General features: G+C 40.3%; 1 protein-coding gene across 3 annotated transcripts in view; it reads right to left on the reverse strand.

Annotated features, from left to right (window-relative positions):
• Nucleotides 1-23,374, reverse strand: part of TOP2A (DNA topoisomerase II alpha) — a 276,538-nt gene that overhangs the window by 94,541 nt on the left and 158,623 nt on the right. For all 3 annotated transcript variants that reach the window (XM_033918323.1, XM_033918324.1, XM_033918322.1), the window contains exons 19-24: nt 16,873-16,994; nt 15,599-15,747; nt 15,252-15,483; nt 14,882-15,016; nt 6,259-6,459; nt 82-277 (exon numbers count right to left, since the gene is read on the reverse strand). In XM_033918323.1, the coding sequence (XP_033774214.1) occupies nt 82-277; nt 6,259-6,459; nt 14,882-15,016; nt 15,252-15,483; nt 15,599-15,747; nt 16,873-16,994 (1,035 nt within the window). The remainder of the gene's footprint in view (nt 1-81; nt 278-6,258; nt 6,460-14,881; nt 15,017-15,251; nt 15,484-15,598; nt 15,748-16,872; nt 16,995-23,374) is intronic.

The raw sequence follows: 23,374 nt of genomic DNA on the forward strand, positions 1-23,374 counted from the left end.
GCCACATGAACATCTGTACATTTTTGACAGTATACAAAATCCACCACCCTCCCACTGAATTCTGCCCTGCTTCCCGCTTACCAATAATTATTATTCCCTGTATCTTTTCCAGGATAAAACGGGCTTGATTGTTCAGCTTGGAGGATTCTGCGGACAGCATCCCAACCAACCACTCCTTCCTCAAACCATAGTAGCGGAGTCGGAGGTCAAAGAATTCCTTCATGATATCCAGCACGCTTTCATACTTCTTCAGGCAACCCATATGGTCAAACAGCACCTAAACACAGGAAAGGAGAAATTAGGTTCTTACCTGTTAATTTTCTTTCTGTTAAGCCTGTAGACTGGTACGAATGGGTTATACCTCACTGCTACCAACAGGTGGAGACTGAGAACAAACTTGTATATCAGGATAGCTTCCCCTCTTGCAATCCAGTCTGCCGAATAGCCAAGCAGAACCTAGGAAAGACTTCAACTGAAAACACTATAACATTCTCCGAACAGGAGTGTAAAAACAACAAACACTGGTAACCTACTGTTGGAACATGTGTAGAACTGAATCCTGGTATAGAAAACATCCCCAACAGCCCACCAGCTGAGCCATAGCTGCTGTTCTTACTTCTCCCCGGTCCTAGAAAAATATTAGAACCCGCAGAAAAATCCAAAATCTGCACGCGAACAAAACAAAAACCCGCAATCACTGCACAAAGACAGATAGGGTGAGGGACTATACCAGCCTACAGGCTAACAGAAAGAAAATTAGCAGGTAAGAACCTAATTTCTCCTTCTGTATTGCCTGGTAGACTGATATAGTCCTTAAGAATGGGATGTACCAAAGCAGAACTGATTAAGGGCGGGACCCCGGAAGGGCCGACATCAGAACACGTTCACCGAATACCATGTCCCGACGCGCTTGAACATCCACACGGTGTGTCTTACAAAGGAATGCAGAGAAGACCAAACTGCAGCCTTGCAAATATTCACTGAAGGCACTAGAGAAGACTCAGCCCAAGAAGCTGCCTAATCCCTAGTGGAATGAGCCTCGAGAAACTCTGGAACAGGCTACTTCTTTAGAAGATAAGCGGAAGTAATAGTCTCCTTGATCCAGCACGCAACAGTAGCCTTAGAAGCGCCATCCCCCTTATGAGGACCCACGAGAAGGGCAAAGAGATGATCTGATTTCCTGATCTCTGGATCCTCTGCACATAAGAGCGATGGATCCAACTGACATCCAACTTGCACAACTGTCTGCTCGGAAGAGCCCTTCCGGCTACCCAACACTGGGAGGACCACTGCAGGAATGACATGAAAAGGAGAAACCACCTTTAGCAGAAAAGAAGGAACAGGCCTCAAGACAACCCGTTCCCTAGAAAACTCCAAGAAGGGTGCCCTTTAATAGAAAGCCTGCAGCTCAGAAACATGTCTAGCTGAAGCAAGCCACCAAGAAGACCGCTTTAAGAGTAAGGTCCTTCAAAGAGCAGTCGCTCAATGGTTCAAAAGGAGGGTGCAATAGAACGGACATAACCAGATTCAGATTCCAAGATGTAACAGAGGGTCGTACAGGCTTGAGCAATTGGTCGCCCGCAAGAAGAGAAGCACATCCGGAATGGCAGTCAAACGCTGACCTTTCAACAACCCACGAAAGGCTAACAAGGCTGCAAGCTGAAGCTGGAGAGAAGGTCAAGCTAGGCCCCTGTCCAGGCCATCCTGCAAAAACGCTAGAATGTTAGGCAGGGAAGCGCAAAGAGACCATTCCACACGCAGTACACCACTCCTCAAAAAGACGCTAAACCCTCACATAAGAATGAGAGGTGGAAAGCCTCCGGGACCCCAAGAGAGTTGTGCTCACTTTATCTAACATCCCTTCTTACCTAGGTGACCCCTTTCAAGAGCCAAGCCGTAAGACAGAAGAGACCTGGATCGACCATTGGGATGGGACCCTAAGTCAGAAGATCATCCAAGAGAGGCAGAGGATCTGACACCAGATGCCTCACCAGATCCACATACCATGGTCGTTAAGGCAAATCCAGAGCCTCCAGAACCATGAGGCATGGATGGCGAATTATGCGGAGAAGAACTTTGCCTACTAGTCACCACGGAGGGAACACATACAACAGCCCCTCCGTTGGCCATGGTTGAACCAGATCATTCAGGCCCGTGGCCTGATCGTCTTTGCGACGACTGAAGAAGCAGGGTGTTTTGGTATTGACACTTGTGGCCATCAGGACCATGAGGGTCTGACCCCAAGACTGCACTCTCTGGGATCTAGCACGTGACAACTTAGGAAGTCCGCTTGAACATTCTCCATTCCAGCTATGTGGGATGCTGATATTTTTTGAAGGTTTGACTCTGCCCAGACCATGAACAGAGCCGCCTCTTGTGCCACCAAAGTGCTCCTGGTGCCGGAGGGGCCCCCCCCCTGGATGATTGACATAAGCCACCGCCATGGAATTGTCCGACAGAACCTTGACTGACTTGCTAACCTTCCAGTCCTTTCTGATAGGCAATGCCAGACGGATGGCTCTGGTCTCCAAGACATTGATCGAACAAGAAGCCTCCTCTGTGGACCAGATGCCCTGAGCTGAGTGACCTAGACACTGAGATCCCCAATCGAGAAGATTGGCATCCATGAGCAGCACCATCCACTGCAGCTGATCCAGACTCGCCCCTTGTACTAGATGGGGGATCTGGAGCCACCAATGAAGACTGCCCTGAGCTAAGCCCGGAAGCGGAACAAGGTGAACCAGACTGTGCCTCTGAGACGACCACCTCCAAAGAAGAGCATACTGAAGAGAATGGATGTGGGCCCATGACCACCTCATGACATTGATGAAACTCATCAAAGACCCCAAGACTTGGAGGAAATCCTGTGCCTGAGGACACCAGGACAGCCATAAGCAGGTGAATCTGAGATTGCAATTTGCTTACCCAGGCCTCCGGAGGGAAGACATTCCCCCAAGGAGGTGTCGAACAGCACTCCTAGATACTCCAGGTGCTGAGAGGAGACAGTCGGCTCTTGGCAAGGTTGACTACCCAGCCCAGCAACTGCAGAAACTCCACCACCCGAGCCATGACCCGGATGCTCTCCTGAAAACGACATCACTTGAATCAACCGCTTGTCCAGGTAGGGATGAACTAGAATGTCCTCTTTTAACCACGCCGCCACTGCGACAATGCCCATCACCTTGGTGAACGTCCACAGAGCCGTGGCTAGACCAAAGGGAAGTGCACAGAACTGACAATGTTGCCCCAAGATCGCAAAGCGCAGGAAGCGATGATGGGAGGCCCGAACAGGAATGTGCAAGTAGGCCTCGGTCAGATCTAGAGAGGTCATAAAACTCCCCCAGCTGAACCGCCAGAATCACAGACAGCAGAGTTTCCATGCTTAAGGAAGGCACATGAATAGCCATATTGACCCCCTTCAAATCCAGGATGGGCCGAAAGGTCCCTTCTTTCTTTGGCACCACAAAGTAAATAGAGTACCAACCTGTGCCCCACTTCTACGGGGGAACTGGAACCACTGCATGGAGATCTAACAATCTTTGAAGGGTCTGGTGAAAGGCCTGCTGCTTTCACGCCACCTGCGAGGGAGAAGCAAGAAAACGGTCTGACAAGGAACGGGCAAACTCCCAAATCACCTCCAGAACCCACTGATTGGACGTGATCTCTGCCCACTTTGACTAAAAATCCCTCAGCTGGGCACACACCAGAACCAAGACAGGTGCCGGTAAGGAGTCACTGGGCAGGACGGGCAGCAGGAGACCCAGCGGGGGTGCTACTCGTACCCCAGCGGGCCCAACGAAAGGAATGCATGCACTGGAAGAACCAGCCTTTAGAGAGCCCAGATTTTCTTAGCTTCATATAAACACAGCAGAAAAACTCATCCTTTGTTTAATTTTCCTTCTGTCCAAGGCTGTAGAAGTAAAAAAGGGGATTGAGGGGTACAGATAAGAGTAGATATAGATTATAGGGATGGGATTAGATGTAAGTTACAAAATTAATCAGGGACCACTGTTCAGGCACAAGGCCTGATGGGCCGCCGCGGGAGCGGACCGCTGGGCAGGATGGACCTCTGGTCTGACTCAGCGGGGGCAACTTCTTATGTTCTTATGTCTTGATCATACACTAGTGTACCAAGCAGCCTCTCACAGCTTATTCTTATAAACATTTTAGAACACAGCTGAAGACTTACCTATTTCCCAAGTATCTGATTAATTCATTTGTACTATGCTTATCATTAATAGTCTTTTGTAAACCGCATTGAACTTGTAGTTACACGGTTAACAAGCACAATGTAGTTTAAATATAATGTAACTGAAAAGAGGCAGCGCCCCGAACAATGCGGAAGCGACGGAAATCACACCGACGAGCAGCCCCTTAAGCCAGCAGCTTAGACCTATCCTTAGGCAAACGAGGCACTTTAGAATCAGTGAGAGTCTGAACCAACTTGTTCAGGTCCTCACCAAACAAGAAAGATCCTTTAAAAGGAAACTTTCAATTTATCTTGTTGTAAACCTCCTAGAACTGAAAGGTATTGGCGAGATAGAAGACATCAATGTAATGTACCTCACTTCTGGAGCACAATGAGCATTTTTCCCCCCCTTAAAAGTGCTCATTGTGCTGAAAAACACCCTAGCTAATAAAAGTGCTGGTTAGATGAGAAAAAAAAAATACAAATGGCAGTTTTAAAGGGAATTGAGCCCTTTAGAACGGCATACCTCAGGATTTTTTTTTCCCCTCACTTAAGACAGAACAGACTCCATGGCTCTCAAAGCTGGAGGGCTGGCCAACCAGGGGGCCAGGCCGCCGGCTGAGGCACCTCTACAAAAATGTGGGGAGTTGGAGGAAGGTGGGGGGAGGGACCCAGCACAAGACCCACCGAATTTATCATCCCCGAGGTCGGACAGATCCCCAAACAGGACCTGTCCAAACTCTATCCAGCACAAAAGGGGAACCCAGGAGTCCAAAACAAAATTCCAACAATACTAAGAGAGGAGCCGAATTAGTCTTCCAACCTGCTTTAATGGAGACTGAGGAAGACTGGATTGCAAGAGGGGAAGTATCCTGATATACAAGTTTGTTCTCAGTCTCCACCTGCTGGTAGAAGTGAGGTTATAACCCATTTGTAAGAACTATACCAGTCTACCAGGCGATACAGAATTTCATGTTAAAAAGATGCAGCAAGGAAGCTACATGTTACAAAGGATGCTGCTTGGTTCCACTCTGCTTAATTTTTTTTTTTTTTATTTATTCAATTTTTCTATACCGTTCTCCCAGGGGAGTTCAGAACGGTTTACATGAATTTATTCAGGTACTCAAGCATTTTTCCCTGTCTGTCCCGGTGGGCTCACAATCTGCCTAATGTACCTGGTGCAATGGGGGGATTAAGTGACTTGCCCAGGGTCACAAGGAGCAGCGTGGGTTTGAACCCACAACCCCAGGGTGCTGAGGCTGTAGCTTTAACCACTGCGCCACACACTCCCCTCTTGAGAGACTACGGGAACTCACGGCAACCATTTCCTATTGACAATCTGCACGGGGCAGGAGTGTAGGAAGATCGCTCCTGCCCCGAAAGCCCGCTAGACCACCAGGTAAGGTCGGGATGCCGGGGGGAAGGCAGGCGGGAGGGAGGCGTGGTTAGGTCAGAGCCGGACCAGAAGATATTCGTGGTATTTCACCATTCGCGATCCGGCTCTGCCCCTATCCCCCGCGAATCCGGAGGAAGAAGTGTATGCCTTACCTGTATTTGGTTGCAAGGCTTACAGTTGAGGCACCTCTAAAAAATTTGGGGAGGTGGGGAAAATGGGGAGAGGGACTCAACCAGTCCAGTGTGGCACCCTCCCCCCTCCAAGGTCAGAGAGACCCCCAAAAGGGTCCCCCTCCCACAAGTTAAATACAGCACTACAAACAGGGACAAGAAGGCCAATTTAAACATAATCCAACAGCCCTACACTAACCTAGGTAAAGACTGCACAGGCTTACCAACTCTACCTTCTGGAGACTGAGAACAGACTGATTGTACTTGGGATTACACAGCCCACTTATAACTACAGCCAAAAGTTTGTCTCAGTCTCCACCTGCTGGTCAAGGTACATTATAACCATCAATTTCTGTGCTGGTCTGGAGAGACGATAAAGAATTGTTCATTAATTCTCTCACTCTCTCACCAGCCTAAAACTAGCAACCAGCAACTAAAGCCTAATGAAGGTGAAAGAGCAGAACATTGGTAAGTACCCAGATAGTAGTGAAGCCTAGACATACCATAGAATTACAGGTCAGGGAGGACTGGAGTTTGAAGACTTTGTGTAGTCCCACAGCTTCAGCCTCTGCCAGTTTCTGCTCTGTCATGGTCACCAAGAAACGGACGGTAGTATCTGTGTGGTATTCGTTGTAGTCTGTGATAAGGGGAGGTGTCTTCTCACTCCCATTTAGCATTGGTTCCAGCACCTGCTCTTTGTAAGTCTACAGGGATGGGAAGGGTATTATTCCTTTGACCAACTAAGTAGAACTTTGATTCAAAAGTTAAAACATAAATCCAATTAAACTTCTTAATTTATACAAAAAAAAAAAAAAAAATCTTTCAGATGCTTGTTCACAAGCAACAGTTCAGCATAGTTATAGTTTTTAACAAAATTTTAAAATGATGAATTTTTCTTCCAAAACTGAAATCAAATCCATAGCTATAATAAAATTTGGGGGGCCTATGAAACTTGGACTAGTCTCCAAAAGGGTATTACCACAACTAACTGATGGTCCTTATATTTCTATATTCTATGCATCTCCTGCACACATCCTCCCACCGGGGTGGTGGAATGGGAGGGGGGAAGGCAGGGCTTGCTTAAAGAAGTTGCACAAAAATTTGATATTTTTATGTATTAAGAAATAAGATATACAAAGAATTAATGTATTATTCAATGAACAAATAGATAAGATAGGTGTTTTTAAAATGCATTTAAACTATTCATAAATATTAAAAATAAAAAAATAGAGGGGGCGTGGCTTAGCGCGAGCACGGATGGAGGTGTGATCCTGAAGCTCCTCACCATCCAGGCAATGAAATAAAGAAAAAAATTATTTTTCCTTCAAATAATTGTATAAAAAATATATAAACGGAAAGCTGAATAAAAGATACAAAACAAAATCCTAAATTGCGGTATTTGAAGAAGGGTATGTGCAGACAGGAGACGGAAAAGCGGAGTGCCGTTTGAGCTGACGGTTACAAAGAATTGAATACAGCGCTGAGGTATATGTTTATATTCTGACCAGATATAACAAGAAGCTGATGAGAATCGGGAAAGCAGTCTGTGTTTTCGGAGGTTTTAGAGTGGCTTGAAAGCAGTGCTGAGACTGAGAGACGAACGTGAACTGAAATTAAAAAAAAAAAAAGCTGAAGGAAGTTGGTAAGCAAAGAGCTGTCAGTGTCGGCGATTTCAAGAGACTATGAGATATAAGTTTGATTGAGAAAATGTAAAGAATGGATATGTTCTGATAAAATATAACTAAAGAAAAAAAAAAAAAAGCTGAATTGATATATTTGAAGCGCGATTTATGCTGATGAGAGTCGGGAAGGCATAGAACCGTTAGTGCTGGCGGTTTATTGAAGTTTGAATGCTGAAACAGCATGGTAGATGGGATTGAACAGTTTGGCGAAATAGAAAAAAAAAGAGGAGAAAAGTTTTTATTCTGAACAAATATATACTGAAACAGAAAAAAAAGAGGAAGCTGTGAAAAGTCAGGAAAGCTGAGAACTGTCTGTATTTCAACTGATTCGGGAGACTTTGGAGCAGTACTGATGCTGATGAATGTGAAAGACCAGATAATCAGATTGTGATCCGATTAAAAATAGACAAAAAAAAAAAAAAAAAAGATAACCTGAATTGCGGCAGTTGAAGTGAGATAAGTGCAGACAAGAAAAGGGAAGGAAGAGAACCATTTGTGATTTTGACGGTTTCATTGAACTTGAATGCAGCGTTGAAACCGCGAAGTACAAGTGAAAGATCAGATTGATTGGAAAAATTGTGAAAAAGGAATCTGTGTTCTGACCAGCTATATTGAACAAAAAAAAAAAAAAAAGATTATTCTTTGAAAAAAAAAAGGGGATTAAAAAAAGAGAGAGAAGGACTTGCATTTTCTCTCAGAAATCGGGTGCTGAAGCACTGAAGACAAATAAATGTCAGCTTACTAATAATAAATAAATAAATACTGAATATCACTTTCCTCTGACAAAGCTGCGATTGGGCTTGTGAGAGAGGAGACAGAGAAAAGGTTCAACGGAACTTTTAAAAAAAACTGAAACAGCAAGACATTGAGGAATTTGAGAGACACTGAGAAAAAACAGAAGAAAATTGCTTAAAGTTGGTCAAAATAGGAAAAATAACTCTAAAAAAGTGTTACTCTCCTTAATCAGAGCTGCGATTGGGCTTGTAAGAGGAGGGAAAAAAAGAGTTCCCCTATATCATTGAAAAAGTGAGAAAAGAATTTTCAAACTAACATAGATAAAGGAAAAAGAAAAGAGCATAAAAAGAAAAATTTCTAATTCAAATATATAACAAAATCTTGGAAGAAAAGAGATTAAAAACCTAAGAATACCAAATCTAAAAGATTTAAATACAAGAAATAATAATAACCAAGAAAAAGAAAAAGAGAACAATAACATGGCAAGTACCAGACAAAACAAAAATGAGGCTGGTACATCTGCAAAAAGACAGAAACAAGAACAAATAACACCAAGCAAGATACCACTTCCTATCGAAGAATCAGACACATTAAGCAAAGCTGAAGTCATGGAAGAATTAAAACAAATCAAACAAATGCTGAAAGAAACTATTACTAATATGTCTGAAATGAAAGAAGAAATTTTAAATATACATAGACAAATGGAAGTTAACAACAAAAGAACAACTGAACTAGAATCAAAAATGGAAACTATAGAATGTGAATCAAAAAGATGTAAAAACGACAACCTGGAATTAAATAAATTAAAAGATCAACTGGAGGATTACGAGAATAGAGGAAGAAGAAAGAACATCAAACTCTTCGGAATACAAGAAAATTTAGAGGGAAAAAATACTATCCTTTTCCTTGAAAATTTAATTCCAAAAATTCTACAATTAGACTTGAAACAACCAATTGAAATCGAAAGGGCGCATAGAATCCCAATAAAAAATTTAGAAAATAAAAACAGACCAAGACCAATCATTTTCAAAATGTTGAGATACCAACAAGCACTAGAGATACTAAATGCCGCAAAAAAAGATAAAAACTTAAATTATAAAGGTTCAAGATTATGGTTTCTACCAGACTTCGCCAAAAACACAGCAACTAAAAGGAAAAGATTACTAGACATGAGACCTCTACTCAAAGAAAAAGGATTTAAATATGGTCTATACTATCCAGCGAAAATGAGAGTGTCATCTGGAGACAAATCGTTATATTTTGAGGATCCCGAAAAACTAAAAGAGTTTCTTTCTAAACCTGAACCTATGATATATTAACATAATATATTAAGAAGGTTTTGAAGACTCTATGAAAAATTAGGAAATATAACATATCGAAACATTTGAAGAAATGGAGGAAAACAATACAAAGAAAAGACAATAATAATTATATGAAAGAAAGAACAGAATATATGAAAATTATTAAATAATACACTGCATATAAGTTTAAAATAATTATATGTTGAAATCATAATACTAAGGAAATACAAATTAACATATTGTTAAATGGAAAATGATACATTAATAAAATGTTATGGAAAATGATTAAATAAATATAAAAGATCAATATAGATAGATAGAAGGGAAATTTGTTTAAACAATTAAATATTGATTGCCTGGAATGGGGAGAATGTTAGGATTATAGTTCCAATGTGTATCCTTAAGCAGCCAATGTATTGGGTGGGAAAGGGAGGGATAAGAAGAAAATTTATTAGAATAATTAAGGGAGATACATTAGGGTTAAATATGTGTGTCATGAAGAAAATTTTTTGGTTATTAAATATGAAAGAGGAGAGGAAGAATAAGATAATGAAAAATATAAAAATATATAATGTCTTTTAAAATATATTCAATCAACGTCAATGGCCTGAATCACGTAATTAAAAGGAAAAAAATATTAACATTTTTAAAAAAACAAAATGCAGATATTTACTGTCTGCAAGAGACCCATCTTAATATGAAGGAATCACAGAAATTATCAGGTGGATGGATAAAAGAATGTTTTTTTGCTCCAGCAGTGGGTAAAAAAGCAGGGGTTGCAATCCTTATAAATAAAAAATGTATGGCCAATATAAAGGTAAAAAATTCAGATCCACATGGAAGATGGATACATATCGATATAGGTATGGGAAATGATACCCTGACGTTATTTAATATATATGCCCCTAATTCGAATCAATCAGAATTTTTCAAAAAGCTACAAAATATGTTATTACCACTGGCTGCCTCTAATTTAGTGGTGGCTGGAGATTTTAATGCTGTAATGGATCCATTATTGGATAAAAAACCAGGTAAAAATATTAAATCTTTAGGTCTAGACAACTTAGTTCAATCATGTGATTTGAAAGATATATGGCGTATTCTTCATTTTAATGATCAGGAGTATTCATTTTGTTCACAGGTTCATAAATCATTTTCAAGAATAGATTATATTTTTGTTTCAACAAATAAAGTGCAACAAGTGATTAAAGCCTCCATTGATCCTATTATCATTTCGGATCATGCGGGAATATGGATAGAATTACAATTAGATCAATTAGAAAATAATAGACCTCTTTGGAGATTTGATAATACATTGCTTGTGGATGACAAATTTTTAGAAAATTTTAAAACACAAATTAATGAATTTTTTCAAATAAATTTAGTGGAAGATACATCTATAGAGAATGTATGGGATGCATTTAAAGCAACTATGAGGGGTAATATCATATCATATTCAGCTTTTATTAGGAAACAAATTAAAAAACAATATATAGAATTAGAAAAAGAAATAAAAATATTAGAAGCTAAATTGATAAGTAAATGGGAATATGAAGTTTTGCAAGCTCTTTTGAAAGTAAAAGGTAAATATAATGAATTAACTTCAAAAATGATAAGAAAAGATTTGTTTTCCAAGCAAACGGTGTATTATGGAAGTTCTAATAAGGCGGGAAAATTATTAGCAAATTATCTTAAGGCAAAAAAAAGAAGAACTAATATTAATGGAATAAAAGATAATGGTATAATAACAAATCAAACAAATATAATATTAAAACAATTTTTAAATTTTTATAAGGATCTATATTCTTCCGAACCTTATTTGGAGAAACAAAAAGATGGAAAAAATTTTTTAGATTTAATAAATGGACCTAAGATTCCTGATCATATAAAACGAAGTTTAGAAGAACCTATATCATTAAAAGAATTAGAAACAGCATTGAGATCTCTTAGAGTTGGATCCGCTCCAGGTGGTGATGGTTACACAGTAGAATTTTATAAAACATTTCAAAATATCCTCTCCCCACATTTATTAAAATTATATCAGACACAACTTATAAAAGGTAATATAAAAGGTACTATGGCTGAATCAATAATAATTGTTTTACCTAAGCCAAATAAAGATCCTACTTTGGTTTCAAACTACAGGCCTATATCTTTGATAAACGTTGATAATAAACTTTTGGCGAAAATTTTGGCTTTAAGATTAGCCAAAGCTCTCCCACATATTATAGATATGCATCAAACGGGTTTCGTTGCTAAAAGACATTCCTCCAATAACTCTAGACTATTATTTCACATGCTAAACTTATCAAAAAAAATGGATGAACCGACATTTACAGTTTCATTAGATGCCGAGAAAGCATTTGATAGGGTAGAATGGAATTTTATGTATCAGGCTTTAGAATGGTTTGGTATAGGTTCTGGATTTATACAAATGGTAAAAACACTGTATAGCTTCCCGATTGCAAGATTAAATATTAATAATAAGATATCTGATGGTTTTCAATTGCAGAGGGGAGTTAGACAAGGTTGTCCTTTATCTCCTTTGTTATTTGATGTTGTATTAGAACCCTTATTGTTAGCAATACAGCAAACGAGGGAGATACAAGGAATTCCATATTCAGATATGGAATATAAAATTTCGGCTTATGCTGATGATATTTTACTTTATTTGAGAAATCCAGAGTCTACCTTATCTTCTTTATTGGAATTAATTGATAAGTTTGGCAAATTTTCAGGTTATAAAATTAATTGGAATAAATCTGAAATTATACCCTTGAATGTTTACTGTGTAAAAGGATTATTTGATACTTTTCCATTTATATGGAAAGAAGAAGGATTTAAATATCTAGGCATTCAAGTTAAAAAAACAATTGAAGATACAGTAAAAGAAAATGAAAAATTTGTATTGAAAAGAGTTACAGAGTTATGTGAGCAATGGAACCCATTACATATTTCTTGGTGGGGAAGAGTTCAAACTATTAAAATGATGATGTTGCCTGTGGTTTGCTACCAAATGAGTATGATACCTATTTATTTTCAGGGGTCCTTTTATAAGAAGCTTAATAGAATTTTAACAAAATTTCTTTGGCTTGGTAAAACACCTAGAATAGCTTTAGTAACCTTACAAAAATCAATTAAGGAGGGAGGGGTAAATTTTCCAAATTTCTATAGGTACCATCAAGCCTATATTCTACGTCAGGGTATGTATTGGATCCTCCCAGAACTTATAGATAACGCACCAGATTGGTTATATTTGGAATGGCGCCTTATGTTTCCCCTAAATTTAGTTCATTTACCAAGTATTAATATACCTAAAAGATACAGAGAAAATAAAATAATAATGGATACTTGGAAAACATTGAGATTTATTGATAAATTAACACCCATCCCAATATATAAATCAACTAATCAATCCATATGGATAAACTCCAAGATCAAAGTAGGCGGAGCTCAAATCCTTTGGAAGAACTGGATTATTGCAGGAATCAGATCTCTAGATGATATTATTTCAGAAGGTAAACTGCTAGATTTTTCACAATTGCAACATAGATTTGGTCTTAATAAAACACAAAGTTTTAAATGGTTGCAATTGAAGCAGGCCATTCAGGTTGGGTTCCCTGAATGGAAATCATTAAACAATCAATATAGTTTAAAGTTCTTATGCTTTAAAGCAGACTTCCTAGGACATCAAGCCGCATTGTGGTATAAATTAATATCTGGATATTTGAATAAAAAACCAAAAAATGGTCTAAGAGACATTTGGAGCATTGAGATTGGACATCAAATTAATGCATCTCAATGGCCACTAATTTGGTATTGGAGAATGGGATGTACAGTGTCAGCGTCTATGAGACAAACATGGTTCTTTTTATTACATAGAGCTTTTTGGACCCCTACTCGTTTACAAAAACTAGACAGTTCTAAGTCTAATAGATGCTGGCACTGTAATCTAGAACCAGGGACATTAGATCATTTATTATATCATTGTCCTTATATTAAAATATTTTGGAATTCAATTTGGCCACAAATTAATAAATTAATGGAAAATCATATTGCAATATCATATGATACAATTTTATTTGGAACAATGATGAGAAAAAAAAGTCAAATTTCACCAGAAAATAATAAACTTTTATTAATTATGACAGGGGTTGCCATTCAACATATAACTAACAATTGGAAAAATTACAACAACCTAAACTACACATTTTGGTGGAATACAATATGCCATGTTTTTAAAATGGAAAGAATAATAGCAATACAAAAGGGGACATATAATAAATTTATAAAAATATGGGGGCCATTGACAAAATACTGTAATGATTAAATAATAGAATACTTTTTCTTCTTTTCTTCTTTTAGAGTTTTTTTTTTTATGACACACATATAGGGGGGGTAAGGAAAACAATTTATATAAAATATATTATAATATATGATACAAAATGTAACACATGATTAAAGGATAATAGAAGGGTGGGGGGAGGGAAAATGAATAAATTTATCCAAAATATATTGTATTAGATATAAATATGTTATTAAATAATTATCAATTGTATTCTAATATATTGTATACTTTTATAAAATTTGAAAATACTATATTAAAGGGATGAAGGGGTGGGGGGAGGGTGAAGGGGAAAATCAAATTCAGATATACATTGTGTTAGACATAAAAGTGATACCATACATGTATCCAATGTATTTTATTATTGTGTACACTTTTTGTGAAATTTGAAAATAAAAATATAATGCAAAAAAAAAAAAAATAAAGGTTCAGACAAGTCATACAAGTAAAAAAAAAAAAAAAAAAAATAAAAAAATAAAAAGATTATGGATACCATATTTCTTGAAAGATTAAGCCCTCAGCATGCGATACTCTGGAGCCTGCTCTACAGAGGTACAGTACAGTACTGAAGAAGGACAGACAGAGTAGCAAGATACAGAGGAAGAACTACTTAATGCAGTGTTCTTCAATGCAAAGCCCAGGGGCTGACGGCAGCAACTAGAGAACTTAGGGATAGTCTCTATTGTCTGCTTTTCTGCCTCTCTACCCAGGCTCAGGACAGAAAGGGAAAGAGCTGTGTGTTTGAAGGACAAGGCATTTCTCAGTAGACAAAACAGAACACTTCTGGACATGCTCACAACAACCTTGAGGATACCTCCCAAATGAAGACTGAAGATGGGCTGTATGCTACTGTATTGACACACACTGGTCATCAGTGTCATGGCCCCACATGGGTAGACATTTGGCAGCTCTTCTTCAGCTCATTAGAAATTCAAAGTGGCTCCAGCTTAAAAATTAATGAAGACCACTGGCCTAATGTATCAATGTCCTATAAAGGAGTATGTGTGAACGCATCACAACAGCAGGAGGATGGAGCATGACTCCTACCGGGCTCACTCTTTACCTGAGTCCAAGTCCGGATGGGAAGCTCAGAGATCTCAATGGTGGTTGAGTTCAGCACAGACACCTCTCCACTTATTAGGTACTGATTTGGACCCAAGTCCAGAATCATTCCCTTGAAGTTCTTATAACTGGGAAGCTGAATAGATGAAAAGCAAAAACACATTAGGCATTCATACCAAAGACTTGGTTTCCCAAGCAGAAAACAGTTGTTGAGCAAGAAACCAGCCTTTGGTTATATCCAGGTATTACCAACACAAAGGAATGAAGCGACTCTGCATTTTCACTTCTCAAACTTGGCTCCAGTTTTGTACAAGCAACAGATAACCAACTCTAGAATCATATATTAACTGGTAACATCTTTCACATCTTACCATGGGCAGAGGCTCCTCCCCCTCCAGCATACGACGAACGTTGTTCACTATCTCTCGTGTGTCATAGTTGGGAATCTTGCAGGCCCAGCCTGTGCCAATGCCCTCAGCACCATTCACTAATACCAGGGGGATGATTGGTATATACCATTCCGGCTCCACCCGCTGGTTGTCATCATAGAGGAATTTCAGCACATTGTCATCCATGGGTGGACACAGTAAACGTGTAAGAGGGCTGAAAAGAAAAATGAAGACCCAGCAACTCGTTAAGATGATGTGCATAAAGCCTTGGATCACCATGTCCATAGTCTTATGGCCCACATACAAAGAGGAGAGACGCTGGTACCAACCTCAGCATAGTGAAGATGTATCGAGGGCTTGCTGCATCTTTCCCTCCGTGCAACCTTGTGCCAAACTGACCAATAGGCTGTAGGAGGTTGATATTATTGCTACCCACAAAGTTCTGGGCCAAATTAATTATAGTCATCATGAGAGATTGCTAAAAAAAAAAAAAATGAAGCCAGGACATTTGTTAACCGCCAGCACAAATAACTACATATTCAAGATGGCTACAAATCTTGTCCCTTTTCTAACTACATACTTATAGAACCTATAAAAACACTAGAGTAGTGCCTTCCATTCGTGTGTACAAAATCAGGAGGACAAACCATAATACAGTGGAACCTTGGTTTATGAGCATAATTCCTTCCAGAAGCATGCTCGTAAACCAAATTGCTTGTATATCAAAGTGAGTTTTGCCATAGGAAATAAGGGAAACTCGTTTGATTCATTCCACCTCCCCTCCCCCCGAGGCCATCAACGCTGCTCCACTTTATCTCCCACCCCCAAGGCCACCTGCGCCACTCCACACCCCCCGTGATCTGGCATCCGCCCCCCCCCCCCACGCCGCGATCCGGCACCCCCCACTCAAACACAATTGCTTACCCCGCTCTGGCACCGGCACCAGTACCGACGCACAGGACATGCCGGTGCCCGAATATCCTCCCTGTTGCTTGTGCTGGGCCTTGAGCATCTGCGCATGCTCAAGGTTTTCTAGTTCTTGTTCTCTCCGAGCAGAGGTGGGGGGGGATGCCGGATCACAGGAGGGGGGGGGGGGAATCGCAAATTGAGGCAAGCTCGGTTTCTGAGGCGCAGATTTTGCAAATGTTTTGCTCGTCTTGCAAAACATTCGCAAACCACAGCACTCGTAAACCGAGGTTTGACTGTATTAGCATGGGCTTTGCACAGGATGACATTACAATCCCTCTGCTGAAGATCATGCACCTGCAACAATAAAGGCTCATTAAATCCCAGCCTCTCAAAAATGGTAAGAGTCCTGACCTCAGCCCCTATCTTCTACTATAAACCTCACTGCCAGTCTCATTTCTTGGTATTTAAACTTTGCCAGTTTTGGACATACTACCGACATCACACAGATGTCAACAGAAACTCCATAACAGCAAAGAACACTATTGCCTGGATCCTATTTCTAGTTACCTTTTGGGCCTCCACTATCCACCAGGATACAGAAAAGGGGAGTTGCAATCCAGGCATGGAATGACCCCATCAAGCCTTGCATTTTGTTAAAACTATTTGGATTTTAATATGGTCCTCAGGTCTTTACCTCACCATGGTGATAAGCTGACATCTCAGCGACAGAACCAGCCAGCTGAGCTACCTTCACCTCTCGCTTGTCAGCTCTTCTGAAGCACGTGAACAGGACTTTCCTCTGACCTGGTTTCATGCCTAGAACCAAAGAGAGGAAGGGGAAGGGAAGTTTGTATAAGGTAGGTGAATGAATTGAAATATTAGGTTCTTACATTGTTTTGTTTTGTTTTTTTTCAATTCTTTATTCATTTTAAAATCAAACAAGTGCACCTAAATATATCATAAATTGATTCCAATATAGCACTTTAAAATCTGACACACAAAATCTAATAGACCATTAATAATATAAACCCTACCCACCCACCCTTCATCAGTTATTCTATATAAAATATATTATACTATTATTATAAACATAATTATAAAATTTCCTCCCTAAATCCTCCCTTCAACCCTGAGTGTGCATATAATAAATCTAAAAAAGGAAGAAAAATGATGCCTATTCATTACAATACTTTTCCAATGGCCCACAAATCTTTACGAAGTTATTATAATTCCCTTTTTGCAACGCTAATGCTCTTTCCATCTTAAAAATATGACATAACGAATTCCACCAGAATGTGTAATTAAGATTTTTGTAATTTTTCCAGTTATTGGTAATATATTGAATGGCAACCCCTGTCATAATTAATAAAAGTTTATTGTTGTGTGATGATATTTGACTCTTTTTTCTCATAACCATTCCAAAAAAACCGTATCATAAGAAAGCACAACATGGTTTTCCAATAGAGAATTTACTTGAGTCCAAATTGAATTCCAAAATAACTTAATACAGGAACAGTAATAAAGTAGATGATCCAATGTCCCTGGTTCCAGATTACAATGCCAGCATCTATTAGATTTAGAGCTATCTAACTTTTGTAAACGAACAGGGGTCCAAAACGCTCTATGCAACAAAAAAAACCAAGTTTGCCTCATAGATGTTGGCACTGTACTCTCATTCTCCAAGACCAAATTCGTGGCCACTGAGATGCAGAAATCTGCTGCTTAATCTCAATGCTCCAAATGTCTCTAAGACCACATTTGGTTTTTTATTCAAGTATCCAGATAACAATTTACACCACAATGCGGCTTGATATCCTAGGAAGTCTGCTTGGAAGCATAGGAACTCCAGACTATATTGATTATTAAGATACTTCCATTCAGGGAAACCCACCTGAATAGCCTGCTTCAACTGCAACCACTTAAAACTTTGTGATTTATTAAGACCAAATCTATGTTGCAATTGTGAAAATTCAAGCAGTTTACCATCTGAAATAACATCTTTCAGAGTTCGAATACCCGCAATAATCCAGTTCTTCCATAATACTTGATATCCGCCAATTTTAATCTTGGAGTTTATCCATAAGGATTGATTAGTTGATTTATTAATTGGAATAGGTGTTAAATTGCTAATATATCTCAATGTTTTCCATGTATCCATTAAAATTTTATTCTCCTTATATCTCCTAGGTATATTGATACTTGGCATATGAACTAAATTTAAAGGGAACAAAAGCGCCATTCTAAATACAACCAATCCGGGGCATTATCTATGAATTCTGAGAGGATCCAATACATACCTTGACGTAAAATATAGGCTTGATGATACCTATAAAAATTTGGAAAATTTACCCCACCCTCCTCAATTGGCTTTTGCAAGCAGTGTTCTCCCCAGGGCCTTACAGCCGGGTGCTGCGCCCGGCTGATTTAGATGACCGCCCAGCTAATCCTGCTGCTGCTGCCACCGATGCTCCTTCCCGGGCTGACTTGCCGCCGAAAATTTTGTTTGACGCCTGCTTTTTTTTTTTTTTTGCCAGCATGCTTTTACTTGCTTCGGGCCTTCCTGTTGCCGGGTCCTGCCTAATTTCTGTTTCTGTGAAGGCAGGACGCGGCAGCAAGGAAGGCCCGAAGCAAGTAAAAGCAGTAAGTTGTAAGCTTCCCTCCGGGGCTCTGTGTGCATGCCGGCTTCCCTTCTCTTCCCTCCCCCCCCCCCCCACGGGACACAACTTCCGGTTTAGGAGAGAAGGGAAGCCAGCACGCACACAGAGCCCCGGAAGGAAGCTTACAACTTACTGCTTTTACTTGCTTCGGGCCTTCCTCGCTGCCGGGTTCTTCCTTCACGGAAACAGAAAGTAGGCAGGACCCGGCAAAGAGGAAGGCCCGAAGCAAGTAAAAGCAGCAAGTTGTAAGCTTCCCTCCATCGCTGATCTATGAAAGATAGGTCAGCGATGGAGGGAAGCTTACAACTTGCCTAGCGACTACCAGGTTTGTGAGCTGGGAAGGATGGGAAGAGAAATGCTGTTGCTGCACCGAATAGGGGAGGGGAGGGGGAAGAAAAATATTCTGCTGCTGCACCCATTTTGGGGGGAAGGGAAGAGAAATGTTGCTGCTGACCCAATTTTTTTTTTTGGGGGGGAGGGGGAAGAGAAAAGTTGGTGCACCCAATTTGGGGGGGGAAGAGAAAAGCTGCTGCTGCACACCAATTGGGGAGGGGGAGGGGAAGAGAAGTGCTGCAGCAGCACTCAATTGGGGAGGGGGGGGGATGAGAAGTGCTGCTGCAGCAGCACCTAACTGGGGAGAGAGAAGGGAGAAGGAAGATTAGGGAAGGGAGAGGAGAGGCAAGAGATGCCAACACCATGGGAGGGAGGGAAAGGAAAGGAGCTACCAGACCATGGGGGGGGGGAGAGATGTCAGCGCATATGGGGGAGGAGGGAGATGCTAGGGCATGGGGAAGAGAAGGGAAGGAGATAGAGATGCCAGACCATGGGGTGGAGTGGGAAGAAAGGAAGGAAAGGAGAATAGAGAGATGCCAGAGCATAGGGGAGGGGTGAAACTGAAATGAATCATGTACAAAGGAGAGAAAGGGCACAGGATATACAGTTTATTGAAGGGACATAGAAAGAGGGAAGATGCCATTTAGAACAGAAAAAGGGCGGACACTGGATGGAAAGGGCAGAGAGGGTGGACAGAGAATGCAAGGGGCAGAGAGAGGGTGGACAGTAGATGGAAGGGGTAGAGAGAGGGTGGACAGTAGATGGAAGGGGTAGAGAGAGAGAGGACAGAGGCTGGGTGGAAGGGGCAAAGAGAGGACAGATGTTGCATGGAAGGGAGCGAGGCAGTGTGAGAGTGCTTGGACTTAGAAGCCTTGGGCACTTTAAGCACTACTGAGAGAATGGGCTGCTGCGCTATCTGACCTGAAGAGACAGAGGAAGGCACCGCAGCCTGCGTCAAAGACGGAGCCGGTACAAACGAGGCAGGTTTGATGAGGCTTGGAGTAGAAGACGTAGAAGCCTGGAGAGCCTCGGGTGAGGTAGATGGTGAAGCACCCTTCGATGACGAAAGCTCCATCGAAGACTCCATGCTGAAAAGCTGCTCCCACAAGATGCAACGACACTTGAAAGCACGGGCTGTAAGTGTTGAGCAAGGCCGGCACAATCTCGGGAGGTGTTGAGGCCCGAGACACCGAAGACAGCGTCGATGAGGGTCCGTCAGTGAAATCGCGCGCTGGAACTTGGAACACTTTTTAAAACCGGTAGCAGGCCGGGACATAGGCCGGAAAAGTTCCGCCGCAAGATCAAAGCCGCGGGGCTGCGGCCACGTGGCCTGCCCGGTCGAACGGATGGAAGAAAAATTTTTTGTTTTGAAAAACAAGAAAAGTACAACGAAAATCAGCGATTAAGAGAAAAAGAACCCAAAACCGCGAACTTTAGAAGGCACAAGTGAAAATACTTCACGCAGAGAGTCGAAGACGGACTTCTCGGCTCCGCGGAAAAGTAAGAACTGAGGAGACGCGCCCTTCACTGGGCGGGAAGGCACTCACGCATGCGCGGTGCGGGCGACTCGAAACTTCAAGTTTCTTCAAGCAAGACTGCTTGTGAGACGTCCGCATCAGGGCTCCGTTGGATCACGTCACCCACTTGTGAGAATACCTGCCTGCTTGTCCTGGGATAAAAGGGTAATGTAAGGAATATCCTTCAATGTCTGTAAAATTTTGGATTTTCCTTTTCTCTTTTCTTATTATTATTTGTATAAAATGATAATGTTTATTTATTTATTTTTTTAATTCTTTATTCATTTTTCATCTTACAACAAATACATATATATTAAACATTTGTCAGTAAATACATCATTGAAATTCTATCATTTATGAAACTAATAGACAAAAATTATATCCCATCCCTCCCTCCCTTTCAGTCTTACATTCAATCAAATATATCACATCAATAATCCTTCATAGTGATCTAATCATTTAATAAATTCAAATTCCCCCCTCCCATCCCTTCTATCTTAAATTTTACTTATAATATAAAATGGTGTCTATTCATTGCAATATTTTGTCAACGGCCACCATATCTCATTAAATTTATTAAAATTGCCTTTTTGCACTGCTATTCTCTCCATTTTGTAAATATGACATATTGAATTCCACCAGAAATTATAATTAAGTCAGTTCCAATTTTTCAAATTACAGTGGAACCACGGTTTGCAAGTAACCCGGTTTGCGAGTGTTTTGCAAGACGAGCAAAACACTTAGCAAACTTTTGTCTAGCAAACCGAATATGTTCTGTTACATGAGCACCATCCCCCTGCTCTAACCGGCATCGCATCCCTTATTCTCAGAGAGAACGAGAGCATGCGCAGATGCTCAAGGCCCAGCACAGGCAAGAGGCGGGTGATTTCTTTCAGTCACACAATCGGCAGATGGGGCAAGGAGCATGTTTGGGAGGAAGGGCGGGCGGATGCCGCTTTCAGTATGGGGGTGCGATGCGGTTCTTGCAAGGGGGGCGTTCGCGGGGGGGGGGGGGTGTTGCGAGATTCCGGTTAGAGCGGGGGGGAGGGGGTGATAGAGCAGCGCCGGTAGACTCGGGGAGGGGGGGGGGAGTTGGAGGTAGAACGAATCAAAGCGAGTTTCCATTCATGCCTATGGAGAAACTCGCTTTGATATACGAGTAACTTGATTTACGAGCATGCTTCTGGAACGAATTATGCTCGTAAACCAAGGTTCCACTGTACTTGTGATCTGTTGTATGGCGACTCCTGTCATTATCATTAAAAGTTTATTATTCTTTGATGAAATTTGGCTTTGTTTTCATTGACATATCAAATAAAATCGTATCATAGGATAATGCCACATGATTCTCCAAAAAACAAATAATTTGGGGCCAAATTGATTTCTAAAATACCTTAATAAAGGGACAATAGAATAATAAATGATTTATAGTCCCTGCTTCAAGATTACAGTGCCAGCATCTATTAGACTTAGAGCTATCTAACTTTTGTAATCAAACTGGGGTCCAAAATGCTCTATGCAACAAAAAGAACCAAGTTTGTCTCATAGATGCGGACACTGTACATCTCATTCTCCAAGACCAAATTCATGGCCACTGAGACGCATTAATATGATGCTTAATCTCAATGCTCCAAATGTCTTTAAGACTCGTCTTTGGTTTTTTATTCATATATCCAGATATAAATTTATACTACTGTGCGGCCTGGTGTCCAAGGAAGTCTGCTTGAAAGCACAAGAATTTCAAACTATACTGATTATTAAGATTTTTCCATTCAGGGAACCCCTCCTGAATAGCCTGCTTCAGCTGCAACCATCTAAAACTTTATGAATTATTAAGGCCATATTTAAGCAGTTTACCATTTGAAATGACATCACCTAAAATCCGTATACCTGCAATAATCCAATGCTTCCAAAAGACTTTAAACCCACCAATTCGAATCTTGGAGTTTAGCCAGATCATTTGATTTATTGACTGGTACAGGTGTTAAATTACTAACAAAGCATAATGTTTTCCATGTATCTATTAATATTCTATTCTCTTTATATACTCTAGGCATCTTAATACTGAGAACATTACATAAGCGTAAAGGGAACATAAGTCGCCATTCCAACCATAGCCAATCTGGAGTATCTTCCATGAGCTCTGGAAGGACCCAATAAATACCCTGTTGTAAAATATAGGCTTGATGATACCTATAAAAATTTGGAAAATTTACCCCACCCTCCGTAATTGTTTTTTTGTAAAGATACTAAAGCAATTCTAGACATTTTACCTAGCCAAATACATTTTGTAAGAATACGATTTAATTTTTTATAAAAGGACCCTTTAAAAAAAAAAAAAAAAAAACTGGTATCATACTCATTTGATAACAAACCACAGGCAATATAATCATTTTGATTGTTTGCACTCTCCCCCACCAAGAAAGATGTAAAGGATTCCATTTCTCACACATTTCTATAACCTTCTTTAACAAAAATTTTTCATTCTCTTTCATTGTGTCCTCCAGCGTGTTTTTAATCCAAATTCCTAAATATTTTAATCCATCTTCCTTCCATATAAAAGAGAATGATTCAAACAAAGCCTTTGTGCAATGCAGGAAAGAAATACAATTATCAGTAGAACAGAAGCTGTGGAGACGTAGGTGCTTTCACCAACCAATCGTCCAAGTAGGGGAACACCTGGAGGTTG

Source organism: Geotrypetes seraphini, chromosome 13 (assembly GCF_902459505.1).
Source record: "Geotrypetes seraphini chromosome 13, aGeoSer1.1, whole genome shotgun sequence".
Lineage (NCBI taxonomy): Eukaryota > Metazoa > Chordata > Amphibia > Gymnophiona > Dermophiidae > Geotrypetes > Geotrypetes seraphini.